This window comes from Panicum virgatum, chromosome 2K (assembly GCF_016808335.1).
Source record: "Panicum virgatum strain AP13 chromosome 2K, P.virgatum_v5, whole genome shotgun sequence".
NCBI classification, from domain to species: domain Eukaryota; kingdom Viridiplantae; phylum Streptophyta; class Magnoliopsida; order Poales; family Poaceae; genus Panicum; species Panicum virgatum.
In genome coordinates, this window is record NC_053137.1 from 38,123,085 (window position 1) to 38,142,650 (window position 19,566).

General features: G+C 44.4%; 1 protein-coding gene across 6 annotated transcripts; it reads right to left on the reverse strand.

The window, feature by feature from the left end:
• Nucleotides 1–877: 877 nt before the first annotated feature.
• Nucleotides 878–7,643, reverse strand: LOC120675248 (50S ribosomal protein L19, chloroplastic-like). Of its 6 annotated transcripts, none has more exons than XR_005675280.1 (9): nt 7,488–7,643; nt 6,250–6,322; nt 5,403–5,443; nt 4,954–5,126; nt 4,657–4,851; nt 4,467–4,553; nt 4,261–4,394; nt 2,730–2,811; nt 1,262–1,356 (listed from the first exon to the last, which is right to left on the reverse strand). XR_005675280.1 is itself a non-coding variant. In XM_039956365.1 (8 exons), the coding sequence occupies exons 4-8, from the start codon at nt 5,110–5,112 to the stop codon at nt 1,254–1,256; spliced, it is 678 nt and encodes a 225-aa protein (XP_039812299.1). In that variant the 5' UTR covers nt 5,113–5,126; nt 5,403–5,443; nt 6,250–6,322; nt 7,488–7,642; the 3' UTR covers nt 878–1,253. The 6 variants fall into 6 exon arrangements, 4 of the variants coding, with proteins under 4 accessions (XP_039812299.1, XP_039812314.1, XP_039812322.1 ...); XR_005675279.1 differs by having other exon boundaries at nt 2,730–2,829; XM_039956365.1 differs by lacking the exon at nt 2,730–2,811 and having other exon boundaries at nt 878–1,356; nt 7,488–7,642.
• Between the last annotated feature and the right edge of the window lie 11,923 nt (nt 7,644–19,566).

Consider the following 19,566-nt stretch of genomic DNA (forward strand, 5'->3'; position numbering starts at 1 on the left):
AATGACCAAGGGATTAGACCAGAAGAGGCATCGCAAATTTGAATCACAAGACCAGCCCATTTTTGACATCTGAAAAAAGCATCCCTGGAGCAGCAAGAAAGTTTTGGTTAGTGCTAGTCGCCTTAGATGTTTCCTCCACATTAGACTTCGTACCTTGCCTTTCCAGAGAACTGAATCGATCAATCTTTCTATTAAAACAAAGATCACTTCAAGGTTTGCCGAATGTCCCACGTAGCACAAATCCAAGCTTTATTAGAGGTGATCTATTACAAAATGATAGAATTTGGGAGCAAGAACCTTGTGTATTTTTTGCAAAAAAAAAAAAATCCTTGTGTATTAGTACTATCAATTTCAGGGCTATGTGAGCTAGAACGATAAAACATGAGCACAAAGCAATGGAATTTATCAGTTTTGATCTAACCACATCCAGACTTTTGAGGAGACACCTTAGATTAGATTCTTATATGGACTCTTGGCGCAATACCCACGGAGAAAAATGGGCACTAATTGAAGAACTTCTTCACCAGAAAAAAATTGTACTCCCTCCGTTCCAAATTATAAGTCGTTTGACTTTTTTGACACCAAATTTGACCACTCGTCTTATTCAAAAAATTTATGCAAACTTAGTCAAATTTAAACCATTCTTCAAGAACTTGTATTAATAAAGCAAGCCACAACAAAAAAAACGATGTTTTGTACAAATTTTTGAATAAGACGAGTGGTCAAACTTGGGGTTGAAAAAAATCAAACGACCTACAATTTGGAAGGAAGGGAGTACTGTACTACTAGATGAGGACAATTGCACTTTGTTTGGGGGGTGGGGGTAGAGGAGCATACAAGACCTACTGAGTTTCCTTGCGAAACAAATACTCCAGAATTGATAAAGAATTGCTGATAGTGACATCAACAAGGTGAGCTGTATCAACCACAAACTGGTAGTAACAAGAATGTCAGAGCAAAAGAAAAGGGTAGAGAATTACATTTTTTTGAAGATAAAGCGAAGGTATAGATCTGGGCGAGATTATTTCTGCTCTGAGGCTACAGTAGCATCTGCAACTAAGATAGGACTGATCCACATATGTTAATTCTGAATCGCAAAGCCTTATCTCTACTAGCACTTCTTCTTGGGAACTACAAATTGTCACATCCAAAATTGGACTAAAAAAGTGTGATTCTCAAACTGCAATTTTCTGCATCTTCAGAAACCAGGCAAATCCACAGCACAAAATCCTAAAAACAAGTTAAAATCTGTCTCATTTTCTAAGTGCGTTCATCCTGTCCCTCAGGTAATACAGCTTAGCTCTCCTGACTTTCTTCCTGTCCAAGATCTTGATTTCTTTGATGTTTGGTGAGTAGCTGAAATAAAAAGAGAAGTTGCATCAAGAAAAGAGTCTAAGCAAAATAGTTCATAGCTATTTAGGAGAAAGGCAGGTAGACACTCAAACAGCAATACATAACGAAGGCAGGTTGCCCTTCAAGCTATGAAATGTAATAAAGTCGGTTGCCCTTCAAACAATGGAAAATGAATTTAATACAAGCAGACGAGGATCTAGAATTTCTATATGCTGGCAAAGCTTCATGGCACTGTATTCTTTCATGTTTACCTTCAACTGGTGCTTATTATGAATATTACAAATTGAAGATCCTGTGAATAAATGAAGAAAAGGCACAGAAACTACTCCCTCTAGTCACAAATAACTGTCAGTTTGGGTTATGCACAGTGAACACCTTTAAACATTGCGTGTCAATCTATTGGAATGATTTCAAATGAACTTTTGAAAATAGTATGTCTCCATTTGTCTCCAAAAGTATTTTGAATGTATCTATACTATATTTGCATACGGTTAATAGTATTCTTTAGTGGCCCCAGTGACCTTGCTGCTTATTTGCTACAACAGCAGGTACTACTGATATCATTCTTCCAATGTATTTATTTCTGCAGTAACCATAGAGCGAAGAATGATGATGCTATGAAATCAGAACAATTGACATTTGAACATAACTGGATGGCTTTTTTATGAAACTACAGACTCCATTTATAATAAGATAATACCTAATATGGAACAAGCAGTTGTGTCAATCATTCTGCAAGTTGGAAAAAGGAACAATATGTGCCTACTGCTCTTTGCTAGACAATCATTCACATAAGAGACATTAACTCAGTGTGTATCATAGTATGGTTCAGAACATAGTATTCACAAATTCAAAACAAAAGGAAGGACCACAATTAAGTTAGTTCCTTTATTCTCATCAGTGAATGAGAAACTATGAGGAATATTATGAAGTCAGCAAATACCAGCATGCCACTACCTGAGTACAGTTTTTCAAGTTTTGCAAACATCCAGCTATCTCTCTCATGAAGGAATTACAGAGATATTTCACTGGCCTTAATTTATCAGGTATGTAACAAAATTGTAAGGTTATGCACAAACAAAGAATAAGAACTTCCTTTTCCACCATCCTAACAGACATGGTGAAATGGCCCGCTAAAAACATGGCATTCAGTGTTTGTTGAATGACTGTCAGATTTGATGAACAAGTAGTTAATTCTGGCAGCACAATGATATTACAGAATCAGAAAGTACATCAATCTCAGTCCTCACCATGATAAGTTCTAAAACGAGGCAGCATACATTAAAATGGAGCTGCTCATAAAAAAGGGCAGACTCAATGCCAGAGGCTCCCACTCGAGTGGGGTCTGGGGAAGGGAATATACAGGCAAGCCTTACCCCCACAGTAATCTGCGGAGAGGCCGCTCGAACCAACGACCTGGCACTTCGGTGAGCAAGCGCTCAACCAACTGCACCAGGCCTGCCCTTCAAAATGGAGCTGCTCATCATAAATCAAAGGGAAAATTGGATGTGTACCACTAAAAGATCATATCTTTTGCTATATACCATTAAAAGAATCATCTCTAGTTATGTAGCATTGAAAGATCACGTTTCTTTGAAATTTACCACTCCCGTTAGTTTTTCTAACAGCTGACTCTGCCTTCTAAGCCAAGCGACGTTAGACCGCGACGGAGCTCACCTGGCCGCCCGTGGTGGAGCACACCCGCCCGCAGGCGCAGCGAGTTTGGGCAAGGTGATGCCCGTGCAGGCGGGCGGCGAGCTCCGCTGCGGGCAGCCACTCGATCTCCGCCGCGGCCGGCCGGCAGAGAGCTCCGCCGCGCCCCTGCTGGCTCGGCCGTGGCCAGTCGGGCGAGCTCCAGTGCGCACCTGCGGGTAGGCGTGCTTCACCACGGGCGGCCAAGTGAGTACTCCTGGGATTGGATTTGACATTATCCAACATCCAATTGGATTTTGGTGCCGAGAAAGTGAGCCCTTACACTGTTGACGAAATCGAACGTGATCAGGCTCGGGAAGGACATGGCGGTGCAGGAATTGGAATGGAAGTTGCAGCGTCTGATGCTCAGGTACTCCAATGACAGGACCGCGTCTCCGACGAGCAGACATGGCATTTCTCCATCTTGAGATGCTCCAGCGCCGGGCATCCGGAGAGATCAAGAACGGCGGCGTTGCCCTGGACGCCGAGGAGCTCCAGCCTCATGAGGTGCTGGGAGAGTGGGAGGAGAGGGGCCGGGCCTACTCCAGCATGAAGAGGAACCCGCTCGGCGTGATGCGAGCCCGGAACCGGAGCTCCCGGACCCAGCGGCCTCGTCGGACGACCAGTCGAGATCCAGATGGAGACGGAGGTTGAAGATTCGAAGTCGCACGATTCTATGGGCGGCGCGCCACGGCGTCGACGCGCCAGCAGGGCGTTGACGAAGGAGTCGAAGCTCTCGACGCCGCCGGCCCAGCCGCCGGTGCGAGGAAGCGGACGCCGGGCGCGGACAACCCGCGGTGGCGCCAGCTGCTCCTGGCAAGCAAGGATGTGCGCACCGTGTCCTGCGCCGGCAGCAGCGTGAGATGTGGAGGATGCACTCCGGGAGGTTGCTGATGCGGTCCACCCCAACGGCCATGGAGATCGAAGAAGCTTGGGCGGCTCGGCGCTGCGTTGGGCTGCGGCGCTGAAACCATTGCGGTGCTCACCTCTGGCGTGCGCTGAACGTCGCTTGGCTTAGAAGCCAGTCAACCGTTAGAAAAACTAACGGAACTAACGGGAGTGGTAAATTTCAAAGAAATGTGATCTTTCAATGCTACATAGCTAGAGATGATTCTTTTAATGGTATATAGCAAAAGATGAGACCTTTTAGTGGTACACATCCAATTTTCCCTAAATCAAAATGGAGTAGAGGAGGACATGTGTGGTTTCACTTACAGTGGAAAGACAGACTCAACTCCAATACCAGCTACCAATCTACGAAGTCTGAAAGTTGTATTGATCCCAGCATTACGCCTTCCTATCACAATCCCTTTCAATGTAGATTCTCGCCGTTTGTTCTCAGGAACTTGCTGTTTAATGCACAGGATCAGTACCACAAGCATGTCCAGATAGCACTAAAGCAGGAATGCACGTTGCTATACCAATCTCATTTGAATGATACATCCAGGTTGTACGTCAGGAATCTCCCTGTCAGAGCGGACCTTTTCAACTGCCTCTTTGTTCAAGATCTGCAAATTCAAAAAACAAATACTAATAAGATGATTTACGTTTTTGTGGTAACATTACTGTCACTGGATGTTATGTAGTTCCTGCAAGTAACACTAAGCTTACATTCATGATGTGCCTGGCAGTCTTGTCGAGCCTCTTGAACTTAATCCGTGGGGGGTGCACAACCGCTGGAGAGCTGGAATCCTCATCGTCTGAAGCAACCTCAGCATTTCCCACTGTGGAGAAACCCCTCATCGGAAGAGCTCTCGCACAGAAACCAGAGGCAGCAGGAACACCATCACTGGGAATGATCTGACTCTGCACACAGGCAAATTGAACACATATAATGGATACTGACAAATTAGACGAACAGGGGGAGAGGGGAATCCCCACAGCGTGTATCTCTAATCAGAATCCTACCCCAATTGGACGACTGAATCCATAAGGCCTTAGGTATTGGATGGCTGAGGATGACTGTGTAGCTGCTGGCTGTGTGGCTACAGGAGCAGCAAATTCCAGGAGCCTCGCAGCAGCTCCACGGCTTCCAGCTCGGCAGACATTCCGGAGCAAAGATTGCATCCTGAGGCCCGTACCTGAGTTGAAAGTGCACAGTAAACTGAGATCAAATCACGCAGTTAGATTCCATTCGTGCATGACATGCAGGAATGAACGAGCATCAGATAAACCCTAGAAAAACCTTGATCAAAATTCCTGGAAAATAGACCGATTAAACTGGGCATTCCGCGACGCAGCACATAAATCCGCAACAAATTTGGCGGGATCGAAGGTTTGAATTCGAGAACTCGCAGCGGGGAACAGATTATGGAAGAGAAGGAACATCGACATCAATCGAGCCAGGACATCCTTACCAGCTGACGGAGCGGTCGGTTGATGTCCGTTGGGGCGAAACCTGCGGAGAGAGGTGGGGGGAGACGACGACAACGAGAGGTGGGGAAAGTGTTAATAATAGCACAAAGGTTGGACCATAGTCACAGAATTCGGGGTCGATGCCTCGTCCCTCGACCCGGGAACGTCGTTCCGATTCGAGGGTCGGGGTCGAAGAGGGTCAGTGTCCCATTCAAGGTTGGATCGTGTCCCGGATTGAAAGGGGTCACAGCCCCATTGCTAGCAGATTTAATTGGGATAAGGAGGTTAAGGACAGTGGATTGGTGTGGTTTTTGTTAGACAATGAGCTGAGTACGTGTAGCATGGTCTAAATGTACTCTTTTATATGTTTCTTATATGCTTGTGCAGATTAGTTTCTTCATTAGTAGCATATATATAGTTTTTGTCTTTATCGACCCGAAGATATCGACCCCGATGAATCGGGGTTGCGTCCCACATAATAATTTATCGTTCCATAGATGTATACCCCCTTCGTACCATAATTTTATAAAGTGACGACCCTCGACCCTCGACCCCGTTCCTCGACCCGGTCGACCCAGGAACTTTGTGACTATGGGTTGGACAACAGTAACACATGTTGCATGGCATATCTACATAAATGTAGCTGTTGCAAATTCAGAAGAATTTGTAAATAGCTAAATATGTTCCTTCACTTACCTGTAACACAACTACACAGTCAGGACTTCCTTTTTACAATTCACAAGCAATCTGGTTCATATAATATTATGAACCATGTTGTAACCATAGAACTAAAGCAGATGAGTAACAAGAACAAAAGCAGACCATGTATACATAGACAGAATTCTGTACCTTTTGGAGTTGGTACCGGATCCCAAGAAGGTGGAGCTTCACCTTCTCCAACTCTAACCGGTGCTGGAGGGATCTACAAGTAAAAAATAGATATGTTCTTAGTTACCGCAGGTAACCAGCACAGCACATGCATGAAACAAACAGCAAGCAAACTAGCCAGGCTAAATAGTTATGATCGAGCTAAACACAGGAGCTCAAGTTCAATTTCACATCAAGCTAATCAACTACTCAATTGGCCAGCCAAAGCGAGCAAGCAATGATTAGATAACGGAATCAACAGTAGCATCACCAGAGCATGAAAGTGACACTTCAAGGACCAGGGGATTAAACCCACAATGAGCTGTTGAAATTTAAAATTTGAACTGAACCGAAGCTCTCAAAACAAATATCATATTAATATCAAGTAACAAGAAGTAATTAATATTGCAGCACTAAACAGAACAAGTGCCCAAAGTACTGCAGGAACTCCAGAGCTTGATAAAAAAAAAGCAGGCATAAACTACACTGCAAGAACTCCAGAGCTTGATTAAAAAAAAGCAGACATAAACTACTGGAATTGACTATACATTATAATTTAGTTACTGGGCTTTCTTATATCTGTATCTTGAAGCACAACCAACGAAAAACCACAAAATTAACAAAGCCTGTCGCTGCAATCAATGAAAAGAACCAGTCGAGATGGCCTTCGTTCAGGTCATCCCTAGCAACATCTAAACGCTTCAACTCAACAAGCCCTGCAGATACAATCGCAAGAATGGATAGGGCCAATCCAATTCCAATGTGCTGTAGCTCAGAAAATTTCAGTGTGTTCAGAAATTTGCCTGTAGACTGATGGCAACCAGATGGCGTGGCGTGTACTGCCTACTGTGTAGGCTAAGGAGTACTAGCTTCTCGGTGAGCTCAGGCTCAGCTGGTTCGCAGGATCACATCGTCGCAAAGGCGGGCCCCGCCGCCTGCTTCCATAACCCCAGCTCACCTCCCCTCAGCCCACCACGTCCAGCTCACGCCGGTGCACCGCCCGCACAAGCGCTCGCGCCGCACCGCGTGCTCACTCGGCAACCGCTGGCCCAGATCCGCGCCTCCACCCCGCCCGCGGCGCAGCAGGCCAAGGCGAAGCCGGCAGCAACGCGGCGGCCGGGCACAGCGCCGGAGAACTCTACCATAATCGGACCCTACCAAATCAAGAACCCTAGCAACGGGGAGAGATGAGGGCAAGGAAGACGAGAGCGATGCGTTACCGGCGAGAAAGCGGCGGAGCGGTCGCCGTCGCCTTGTGCTGCGCCGTCACCTCCCCTCACGCCGCGCCGTCGCCTCGTTCCCAGCCGCCGCTCACGAGGGCTCAGGATCCGATCCGGAAGGCAAGACACGGGCTCCAATCCGGGCCGTGGAGTGTGGGGAAATGTCAAAACGGGCCAGTTTTGTTTCCAGGCCAGGCCAAAACGAACGATCATTCCAATTCACATCAGAATTAAAAACGGGCCGCAGCAATCCACCTGGAATAGGCCCTGGAACGGGCCATTCCGATGCAACCGAATGAGGCCTTGGGGTTGGATGAGTCTCCTCTGCAGTAACTGCAGAGGGACTCGACCACTGCCGTGTGGCCCAGGTGATCTCCTGGCCCGCGTGACAGCGGCTCAGTCCTCCTGCAGTTACTGCAGAGGATTTGTTTCCCTTGGGGTTAGGGTTCTTCGTTTCAGGTTTCACACGCCAGGAAGGGAAGAGATAAGAGAAAATGCGACTCTAAACAATAGGTTTCTCAATTATAGGACTACAAACATTGACTTTGTTAAAATAATTTTTGAAACATTAATATTTTGTTATGCATGACATTTATGGTCTTTTAATCAATCTAATACCCTAAAATACATGTATTTTGCCCTATATGACCTTTTTGCCCTCAGCCGAAACCCTATCAGCCATCGTCATTCATCTTCCTGGCAAGCGATATTTCTTCTAGGTCGACACCGACGCCGCCGATCCTTCTTCTTGTCCTCCTAACGCCGCCCATGGATGCCTCACCGGGCGCTGGCCTGGCAGCGCGGATCGCTGCAGGCCGCGACGCGTCGGCCACTAGCCTAGCTGCGCCGGCCGTTGGCCCGCCATGCCAGGCCACGACCAACATGCCTAGGCGGCAGCCAGCATGCCCAGCCAGGCCGTTGCGTCGGCCAGACTTGGGCGGCGGCCGGCCAGCCAGCCAATGCAAGGCTAGCATGCGACACCTGGTGACCAGGCTTGGGCAGCCAGCGGCGGCCAGGGTGCGAAGCCCAAAAGGCACAAGGGCATGACGGTCACATGAGGAAACATACATGTATTTTAGGATATTAGATTGATTAAAAGACCCCAAATGTTATGCATAACAAAGTGTCAATATTTTAAAGATCATTTTAGCAAAGTCAATGTTTGGAGTCCTATAATTACAATTTTTTCGGAAGCGAAGAGGAGGGGTGGGCGTACCTGGTGGGTGCTCGTCAATGGTGAAGGGCCCCAGCGAAGACGGACGAAGCGCACCGTTGCTCGTCAATCGTCGCCGCCCGGAAACAAAGACCATGAAGGAGGAGAGGGGGTAATCAGGTGAACGGGAGAAAGAAACAGACGTGGCGGCACTTGCAGGGGGCTCCTATATATCTTTAGGAAGATGGTTAAGCAACTCACCTGTAAAGCCCATTAAAGCCCAATAGATAGTCCATTCAAAATTTTATTGAAAAAAAATGTTGAACCAGAATTTTAAAAATGTTGAACTAGCTTTTCAAAAATATTGAACCAATATTTTAAAAATATTGAACATCAACATTACCCAACCTTCTTCGCGCGGAGCAATTAGCGGCGGTGAATGTGGGCGGGGCGCGCACAGGAGCTGTGGTTGGGAGAGAGGAAGCTAGGGTTTGAAGTAGATCCAAGGGCTATGGTTGTTTTGCACAGATCTCAAACAGTGGAAGGTGGAGAAGAAAAAATCTTTCGAAAGATATATAGGATCCGCGACGCTCGCCCCCTCTCGGTGCTTCTTCGCTGGTGGTGGAGGCTGAAAATGCATCTATGCCCCTAATGGGTTTTAGTGAATTAAATGACAACACGATTAAAAAACTAATATTTTTTGTTAAAAATATTGTGAGCAGGGATTCATTTGTAAAACAATTGTTGTCATTGGCTCATGTAATGAAGAATCAAATGAAAGGAAAATATTGTAGAAAGAATGATTGCAAGGCTTCATGGAGTCATAATGGAATGACATATTTATTGATCTATCATTGGAAGCTTGAAATGCTTGGAATGTGTTTATCAATCAAGATCAAGCAATCGAAGATTTGAGAATGAAAAGTGGAATTTATTATTGATGTGCAAACCTTAACTCAATAAGGTGAAGATAAGTAGTGAAGAAACCAACTGAGATGACTAGTACGAGGGACTAAACAAGCTTCGGTGAAGCAACGGCTTACCATGTGCAAATTGCTAGGGTGAAGTGGCTAGTATCCATGAGATTTTCGAAGTATCATATTTAAGCCTTGTTGTGAGAAGCAATGTGATGCATCAAATACTTTATTGAAGTGATCTTAGGTTCCATGGGTAGATTTGCAAATGTGATGAAAATTCTAAATCACTCAGTGGTAGAGAGATAATACGATATGCAGGAATGTGACACTGTTCTGAGTCTTTATGTATTTGGCTTTATGTTGGTTGCATGAGAACATTACCATGAATAATTTGGTAGCAAAATCTTTTTTTCCCTTTTTGAACCTACATGTAGCAAATTTTGATGGTTCAAGTATTATTCATTAATTAAATTGCGTATATATTTTCTTATCATGCCACATATTTAGTCATGACGACCATCATTTTGTCAGCTCTTAGTGCAAGGCCAACATATGAATTGTAAATGTTAAGGATATGAAGGCCCATCACTATTGTAGGCCCATATGGCCCATGAGGACCTTATATATGTCCTGTCCGTAATGAACAGATTATTCTATCTTCCCAAATCTCCAAGGTTAATAACGTGCGATCAAAGCAAGGGTTAGGGTTAGGGTAATGTTTCCTGCCCGCCAGCATTTGCTGCTCGCAGCCCGTCGCTGTGCGTGCGGCCAGGAGGGCCGCAGCCACCGCTCGTTGCGGCCTCCTCTGCTCGGTCCGCCGCCCAGTTGGGCGGTCCCTGTCCGCGTCGTCCCCGTCCTCATCGGCGTCACCTCCGCCCGTCACGGATCCGCCCGCCCGCCCGTCGCGGCGCTCGTCCCCGCCCCTGTTCCATTTGCTGTCGCTGCTGCATCCCCGCCGTCGTCGCAGCCTGTCTTCGTCGCTCGTCGCGACCGTCCCGCTCACCGCCTGTTGCCGGCCCTGCTACTCTACGGCTGCTGCTGCTGCTGCTGGAGCTCCTGCTGCTCTTTGATTCATCCGTCGCAGGAGGAAGAGGTCAGCCCGTCCTTGTTTCACTAGCCTGAGGGAGCAGCCCGTTCCTAGTTCTGCTATCACTCTATGTGTGCTCTGTTTTGCTGAAATCTGCTGCTTTGATTTGCTGGTGATTTGTATAGTTCCTACTCTCTGTGCCTTCTCTATATACGGCTGAAATTAGTAACAGTAGCAAGTTCTCCACTATGTCGGTCAATGCAATTGTTATCAATATCACCCTAGATGGTCAGAATTATCCATAGTGAGCTTTTTGTGTAGAGACTGCATTGAAGGGCCATGGTTTACTCTTTCATTTGACTGATGAACCTATTGTGCTTAAGACTGATAACACTAATGCAACAGCTGTAAAAGAATGGCAGATTAATGATGGGAAAGTTATGGCTGCTATGGTCAATAGTGTTAAGCAGTCTATGATTATGAGTCTCTTTAAGTTTCAAACAGCCGAAGCAATATGGTCTTCTCTGAAACAACGTTATGTTCAGGACAATGGTGCTCTTTTATATAGTCTTATGCAGCAAACTCATGTTATTGAGCAGAATGATATGTCTATTGATGAGTACTTCACTGCCTTTGATCGTTTGATGGGCTCATTGACTTCCATGGTGCCTAGCTGTACAGCAGATGAATGTCCAGCACACAAATTTATTGCCAAGTTCCTTACATATCATTTTGTCATGGGTGTAAGAGAAGATTTTGACTCGATTTGTAAATGGTTACTTCATGATAGTTCTGATCTAACCATGGCTAAGGCGTTGTCTAATTTACTTGCTGAAGAGACTCGCCTTAAGTCTATGTCTGCTGCTCCTATATCAGCATCTCACAGTGTGTTGGCAGCTTCTCAAAATTACAACACTCCTAGAGGCGCCTCTTCAGAGCCATGTAACCATTATGGAAAGACTACTCATATTGCAGAAAATTATTTTTCTGCGCATACGGAGAAGTTGGCTGATTTTTGTGCACGTTGGGTTACTCGTATTGCTCGTGGTTGCGGTACAGCACCTACTTCTCGAGGATCAGTTGTTGCTTCACTTGTCAGTGCTGCTCCATCATCTTGGGTACTTGATTCAAGGGCCTCTTTTCATGTGACATCAGATCGGTCTCAGCTTGCTAATTGCACACCAGTTGCTGATGGTGCTTCTATTCAGACAGCAGATGGTACACCTTATTACATCACTCATGAGGGTTCTCTTTGCACTTCTCACTTTTCTGTATCTGATGTCTCTTTTGTACCTCAGTTGTCTATGAACCTTCTTTTAGTTGGTCAAGTCACAGATCATAATTGTTTTGTTGGATTTGATGGCTCATCTTGCTTTATTCGGGATCGTCGCACCGGGACTGTGATTGGGAGTGGCCATCGCCATAGAGGTTCTCCTAGCCTCTATGTTCTCGACACCTTGCGTCTTCCTCCATCTTCCACTCGGTCTTCCGCTCGTGTGTCAGCCGCTGCATCACCCTCCACCTCATCCTTCACCAAGTGGCATCATCGTCTTGGTCATCTATGTGGGTCTCGCTTGTCTACATTAATAAATAAAGGTTGTTTAGGGCATATATCTATTGAGTCTAGTTTTCATTGTAAGAGATGCAAGCTTGGAAAACATATACAACTTCCATATTCCTCTAGTGTTTCTCATTCAACTAGACCTTTTGATCTTATTCACTCATATGTATGGGGTCCTACGCATTTTGCTACAAAGGGCGGTCACAAATACTATGTCATTTTTATTGATGATCATTCCCGATATACATGGATTTATTTTATGAAACATCGTTCCCAATTGTGCTCCATATATCAGTCATTTACTCGCATGATTCATACTCAGTTTTCCACTCCTATTAAAGTCTTCCATTCCGACTCTGGTGGGGAGTATTTATTTGATGCTTTTCGCCAGTTTTTGACATCTCAGGGTACTCTTGCTCAACTCTCATGTCCTAGTGCTCATGCTCAGAATGGTGTTGCTGAACACAAACATCGTCATCTCATAGAGACCGCTCAAACGCTTCTCATTTCCTCTTTTGTTCCCACTCATTTTTGGGGAGAAGCTGTTTCTACTGCGGTATATCTCATAAATAGGCAACCTTTATCCAAATTGTCAGGAAAATGCCCAGGTGAAGTACTTTTTGGTACTACGCCTAGCTATGATCATCTTCGGGTTTTTTGATGTACGTGCTATGTTCTGTTAGCACCCCGTGAGTGAACTAAGTTGATTGCCCAGTCGGTTGAGTGTATTTTTCTAGGATATAGTCCTGAGCATAAGGGTTATCGGTGTTATGATCCTACAGCTCGTCGCGTACGGATTTCCCGTGATGTGAATTTTGTAGAGGATCGTCCTTTCTTCTACAACCCCTCTACTCAACCTTCATATTCTCCTACAGAGTCCACATCATTTCTTAGTATGCCTCATTCTCCATCCAATGTTGATGCTACTTCGCCGCCGCCACCACCACCACTACCTGTTATATCCATTCCTGATTCTATTCCTTCCATAACCACTGCCCCTGTTGAGCCCCCTCAGCCCCACCCCCACTTTCGCCTTCTAAACCTCCTATCACAAAAGTCTACACACGTCTACCCAGAGAGCCTCCACCTACTCCACTCTCCTCGGCTAGTCCTGACACTCTGGTTTTTGATGATTCTAACAATATTTGATGAGTCACATGTTATTTCTGATGAGTTACAGGTAGGTCTGCGGTATAATCTCTGTGATTGTGCGACTAATGGGCCCGGCGACAAGTATGTTTTTCACATGTGAATGTTGTTGTTCATGAGCCATCCACTTATTAGGAAGCTTCTGGTGTTCTGGAATGGCAACTTGCTATGTCTGAGGAATTTGCTGCCCTTGATTGTACAGGCACTTGGGATATTGTTCCGTTACCATCACATGCCGTTCCTATTACATGCAAGTGGGTATTCAAAATTAAGACCAAGTCAGATGGTTCTATTGAGCGATATAAAGCTCGTCTTGTTGCTCGGAGTTTTCAATAAACTCAGGGAAGAGATTATGATGAGACTTTTGCTCCTGTTGCTCATATGATCACTGTTCGTACTTTGATTGCAGTGGCTGCTGCATTTTCTTGGTCTATCTCTCAAATGGATGTCCAAAATGTTTTTTTTCATGGAAATTTGCATGAGGAAGTTTATATGCAACCACCCCAGTGTTGATGTTCCTTCGGGACATGTTTGTCGTCTCCGCTGTGCTCTTTATGGCCTTAAACAGGCCCCTCGTGCTTGGTTTGAGCGCTTTGTCTCCGTAATACAGGTTGCTGGTTTTGCACCGAGTGATCATGATCCTGCTTTATTTATTCACCTCTCCACGTGGACGTACCTTACTTCTCTATGTTGACGACATGCTGATTACTGGAGATATTTGGATTACATTTCTCATGTCAAATAGCAGCTTGGTAAGGAATTTCAGATGTCTGATTTGGGCCCCCTCAGTTACTTCTTAGGGATTGAGGTTTTGCACTCTGCAAAGGGATATTATATTTCTCAATCCAAATACATTCAAGACCTCATTGCTCGTCTGGAATCACTGACAATAGGACTACTGCAACACCAATGGATCTTCACTTGCAGCTTCGTCCTACTGATGGTACAGTTCTCGAGGATCCATCTCGATATAGGCATATTGTGGGCAGTCTTGTTCATTATCTCACTGTTACAAGGCCTGATATTACTCATGTGGTTCATATATGGAGTCAGTTCATGAGTGCTCCTACTTCTGTTCATTTTGGTCACTTGCTTCGTGTGCGGAGATACTTGAGAGGAATATCATCCCAGTGTTTGTTCTATGCTAGTGATAGTCCGCTTCAGTTTCACGCTTACTCGGACTCCACTTGGGCGAGTGATCCAACAGATCGTCGATCAATCACAGGCTATTGTATTCTTCTTGGCTCTTCTCCTCTTACATGGAAGTCCAAGAAGCAAGCAGCCATATCTCAATCTAGTACAGAGGTAGAACTTCGAGCACTAGCAACCACCACTTCAGAGATTGTGTGGCTTTGATGGTTGTTGGCTGATTTTGGTGTCTCCTGTGATGCTCCTACACCTCTCCTATGTGACAACACTAGAGCTATACAGATTGCTAATGATCCAGTCAAGCATGAGTTGACAACATATCGGTGTCGATGCCTCCTTTACTCGGTCACATTGTCATCAGAAAACTATTGCTCTTTCAGTATGTGCCCTCTGAACTGCAAGTAGCATATTTTTTCGCTAAAGTACAAACTCGAGAGCAACATCGGCTTCACTTGCTAAAACTCAATGCTTCAGATCCTCCGCTTCCACCCTTGAGTTAGAGGGCGGGGGGGGGGGGGTTAAGTATATGAAGGCCCATCACTATTGTAGGCCCATGAGGACCTTATATATGTCCTGTCCCTAATGGATAGATTATTCTATCTTCCCAAATCTCCAAGGTTAGTAACAGTAAAAACTAAGAAATGCAACTTGTCAACTACTTGCGCAAAGTCAGCAGTCAGCACATTGTTAAGCAATTACAGTTGGAAGTTTATTTTTGAACTGACATGGTGCTCCATAATGGCAGGATCAATCAACAAATAAACTTTGGACAAAAGAGTTGACCATGAGCTAATTAACCTCTGGAAACGATACAACTGGTTCGTTGACCAAAGTTTCGGCCTTTTTGTTGAATATGGTGCCTGATTACTCTTCAGTGACCAAATTTTGGCATCATTAAGTTGCATCTTGCATGCCAACAATTCGTCATCATGAACGCTTACACTTCAGAAATCAATCTGAAAATAAGTGGCGAAATCAATTCTCGAATTTTAACAAAAGCTGTCATTCATTCCTGATTCTGGATCCTTTGTCAAAATATATACAGCTACATATATCACGGATTCAGGTAAAAGATGCAGTCTAGCTACAGAATCCCCTATCAACGAACCAACAATTAGAAAGTAGGATACAAGTGGAAAATTTGCTCCTGATTGCTAGATCAATCATGCCAGGTTATGAGCATCGCTATGCATCGGCGGATGATGTAGAGTCTGGTCTTCTGCTGGCCCAGTGCCCTCTTTAGGCCCTTGAGCTTCAGATCATGAGCAACCATCCTCATCTTCATCTTGAGATGTGAAAAGTTGGTTGAGGATGATGAGACAAATTTCCGGTTGGGATTGGATTTTTTAGATGTTGGTTTGGTCTGGTCTCAGAGTTGTATGGTTTATATAGGCAGGTGTCATGTGGGCTACGTCAGCTGATGGCCGTTTTTTATTCTATGCTTATGCACAGCTACCTTAATTAACAAATCAACGGGGTGATACAATTATTAAAAAAGAATTTTTTATGTTATCTTGGAGTAATGTATAGTCCGATTTGCTGTTGCTCTATTTGACTTGATGGCCACATTATATTAATAGCTTACTAGCATTATTTGCAGGGTAACACCACAGACTGCCATGTGTACAAATGAAATTGTTGGTCCAGAAACTATATATTTTTCAGTAATTTTTATGAAAATTATTAAAAAAGGTAAACCTGGGCTACAGTCATAAGCCAATGCCAATTGAAGCAAAGTCAAAGGCTACAGTTTTCTAAGGGATGGCAAAAAAAAACAGCCACTGTAGTTTGCAATGGTATGCGCAATGTCAACGTTTATTCAATATGAGTTGAACTAAAGAAAAAAACCTTACATGCAAACAAATAAATCGATCTTGTAAACTAAATATATAGGACTGAACTCATACATCATTGAGGATTGAGGAAATCATTTTCTCCATTTACTATGGAATGTTTTCATTACAAATAAATAACTAAGGAGATGTTTTGGTGGAACATTGCTGGTAATTACTAATAGTGTCAGTCCAGAGAAAATTTACCCAAACTTTTTATCTCTATTGAATACGAGTTTATTTATGAATGCTTTATGTTCATCTGTTTGGAATGAAATATACAGGGAGATGATGAACTGATTATATTCTGTGCTCACTTTTCCTACTTAGCTTCTGATGGGTATACAAAGTACGCACAACTTCCAAGTCAACAAGATGGGTGAGAAGTGAAAGTAAAGTATCTATAGTCAAACTACTTCTGCACGGTCAGCACATTGTTAATCAAAGGTCCTAGGTGAGCAGTTACAGGTCAACTGAACCTTCTCCTCATTGCTAGGCATGGATAGCAGGCAGACAAACGCAGATAGGTAAACTCTAAATAACACGGGTCTTATCCAGGTTAATGGAATGGTTGGATACTTCCTTTAAAATTGTTAGCTTGTTTTTGCAGAATGCAAAAATGAACGGCAAGAAAACTATAAGATGTCCTCACTCCGATTCACCAAGAAAATACATTTATACATGCCAAGCGATAATGCAAAGCGTGAAATTTTGTGAATCGCATATTAATTAAGCTAGGCTTTTGAAAGATCATACAGACTAGAAGTGAGATTCATTTTTTTTCTGCTGAGTGCGGTATATAATTCCATCAAGGAGGCGGAAAGGTTTCTTCCGTGTGTTCTGGGAAACCATACGGCTTTTGAGCTTTTTTCTAGATAATAAAGTGGCAGTCAGTTTTAATTTTTGACCTGTATTTTTGCATCCACCATTTTTTAGATAAAGCTGAATGCATAACTACGCTAGGATCAAGTTTCCTACGTATAGCGACTTCATTAGTAAATAATCAGTAACAATATCACAACAAAGAGAAAAACAATGACTTTAGAGTCTATCAGAGATATACAGTGTATTCTAGAAATGAAGGCTCCAAATTTTACCGGCAATCGACTAGGAATTGCTCTAGAACTTAGTATCATCTTCATAAGATTTTACAATAACTTTCTCTTATAAGCATCAGTTATAGCAATAGTGAATATACTTATGATTAGTACTTGCCAAGTGCTAGAAATAATATGACATGAAAGGCAAGTAAGGAAAAGCTGACTGGTTACATGAACGCCTTGATGACATCTGCGTTGACGACATCCGGAAGCTTGTTGCACTTGTTGACAGCTAAAATTGGCACCAACCGGTCTGACCGAGCGGTCTGACCGGTCGAGGCACTGTGGCCTATCCGGCAGGGACCGACCGGTCTGACCGGTCCAGGTAGAGTCCGAGTACAACTAGGGTTTTTTCATAGATTTAGATCTGTAAACAGGATTTCTTGCGGGATAAGTCCACTCCACCCTATAAATATAAAGGGTTACAGCCGATCAAAAAATACAATCGAACAAAATCAATACAAACTCTACTTTTTATCTTCTTCTCCAAACCCTAGCTTTTCCAACCCCCTCTGTTGTTCTTCCTTCGTCTCTGTGACGTCTGAAGGCGTTCTAGGTGGCCTGCCGATCCTAGAACAACCCTACATGCGCCTACCCTGACGGGTCCCTCCCGGGTTCGCGTTCGTGGGCCATCGCTAATTCTCACCTGCGACCGGTCTGACCGGTTCCTTAGACCGGTCTGACCGCTCCACGCAGGGAGAGCTGCATCGAGCTCTTTCTCGCGCCGCACGATCTAGTGTGTTCGTGTGTTGACCGAGATTTGCGTCAACATACTTTTTGGCGACTCCGCTGGGGAAGAAAGATCTTGGTTAATAAAACCGATCTAATCTACTCCAAAGAAGATGTGCTCCAACACAGAAATCGACAAAGAGAACATCATCCATTCGACATATGAGCATCTTCCGGAGGACGTTCGTCTGCTGCTGGAGGAGCGCAAGAAGAAGCGCGATGAAGAAGATCTACAAGCGGCGCTTGCGAGCATCAAAGTCAATCGACATGGCAAAGTCACCAAGATCAAGGAGATCGACTTTGCTTCTACCACCTCAGATGCATCTATTGAGGTAATACCTGCTGCAACTACTCCACCTTCTGGTGTTACTATGGAACAAATTCAGAAATTGCTAGCTGAGCGTGATGTTTATTGGGTTAATTGGCTTAGCTCTAAGGAAAGGGAATCGGCTGGTAAGAAACCAGAATCAGCCGATGAACCTCCATCTGTTTCTACTTCTGAATTTTATGTTCCTCAACCATCGGCAGCATCTCCTACGAGTCAACCTCAATATGGGATGCCGATAAATTATTTCAGTGGTCAAACTGTTACACCCACGTACACTGATCCTATTATGAGTATTCCTGGTTCGTCCAATATTAGCCGAATAAACGAGATTGTTCAGTACACACGACCAGAAATCTCCAGGAATTCAGTGCCACACACCGGTTCTATCTCCGACGAGATGTTCGACCGATATGTGCAGCGTTGGCAAAACCGGCAGAGACCGGTCAGACCGGTATGTCAGTCCGGTCAGACTGGTTCCCCCAACCGGTCCGACCGGTCGTACCGATCGGTCCGACCGGTCCATCCGGTCAGTTTATTGCAGACCAGCGTGAGGTATCTACATCCACACAGCCAAATTCTTCGAGTAATTTCGATAAAATGCTTACTGATTATAAGAATGATTTGGCTAATCTGCTTAGAGAAAGTTTTGGAGTGGATGTTAGAAGTAAAACCCGCACATACCAAAAGCCGTATCCTACTTCGTTTGATTCGGTTGCATACCCTGCTGGTTTTAGGTTGCTTGAGTTTGTTAAATTCAGTGGGGGAAGATACTAGGAGTACTTTTGAGCATATTAGTCAGTATCTTGCCCAATTAGGAGAAGCTGGTTCAATAAACAAGTTAAAAGTGCTTTTATTTTCTTTGTCTCTAACTAGAACCACTTTATCATGGTTTTCATCTTTGGCACCTAATTCTATTGGCTCATGGGAACAATTAGAGCAGAAGTTCCATGAGCACTTTTTCTGTGGGCATGATGAGCTTAAATTGTCTCACTTGACATCGGTTAGACAATAGCGTGATGAATCTGTCAATGATTATATAAGACGATTCCGCGATACAAAAAACTGATGCTTTAGTGTGAATATTGCAGAAAAGGATTTAGCTGATTTGGCTTGCGCTCTCATATTAAAGAAAGA

Excerpts from the sequence above, each read along its gene's own strand:
- LOC120675248 (XM_039956365.1), bottom strand. The coding sequence starts at position 5,112 with ATGCAATCTTTGCTCCGGAATGTCTGCCGAGCTGGAAGCCGTGGAGCT. Across the intron at positions 4,852-4,953 it reads GATTCAGTCGTCCAATTGGG|AGTCAGATCATTCCCAGTGA; the intron begins GTAGGATTCTGA and ends GCCTGTGTGCAG. Across the intron at positions 4,395-4,466 it reads GTATCATTCAAATGAGATTG|CAAGTTCCTGAGAACAAACG; the intron begins GTATAGCAACGT and ends TGCATTAAACAG.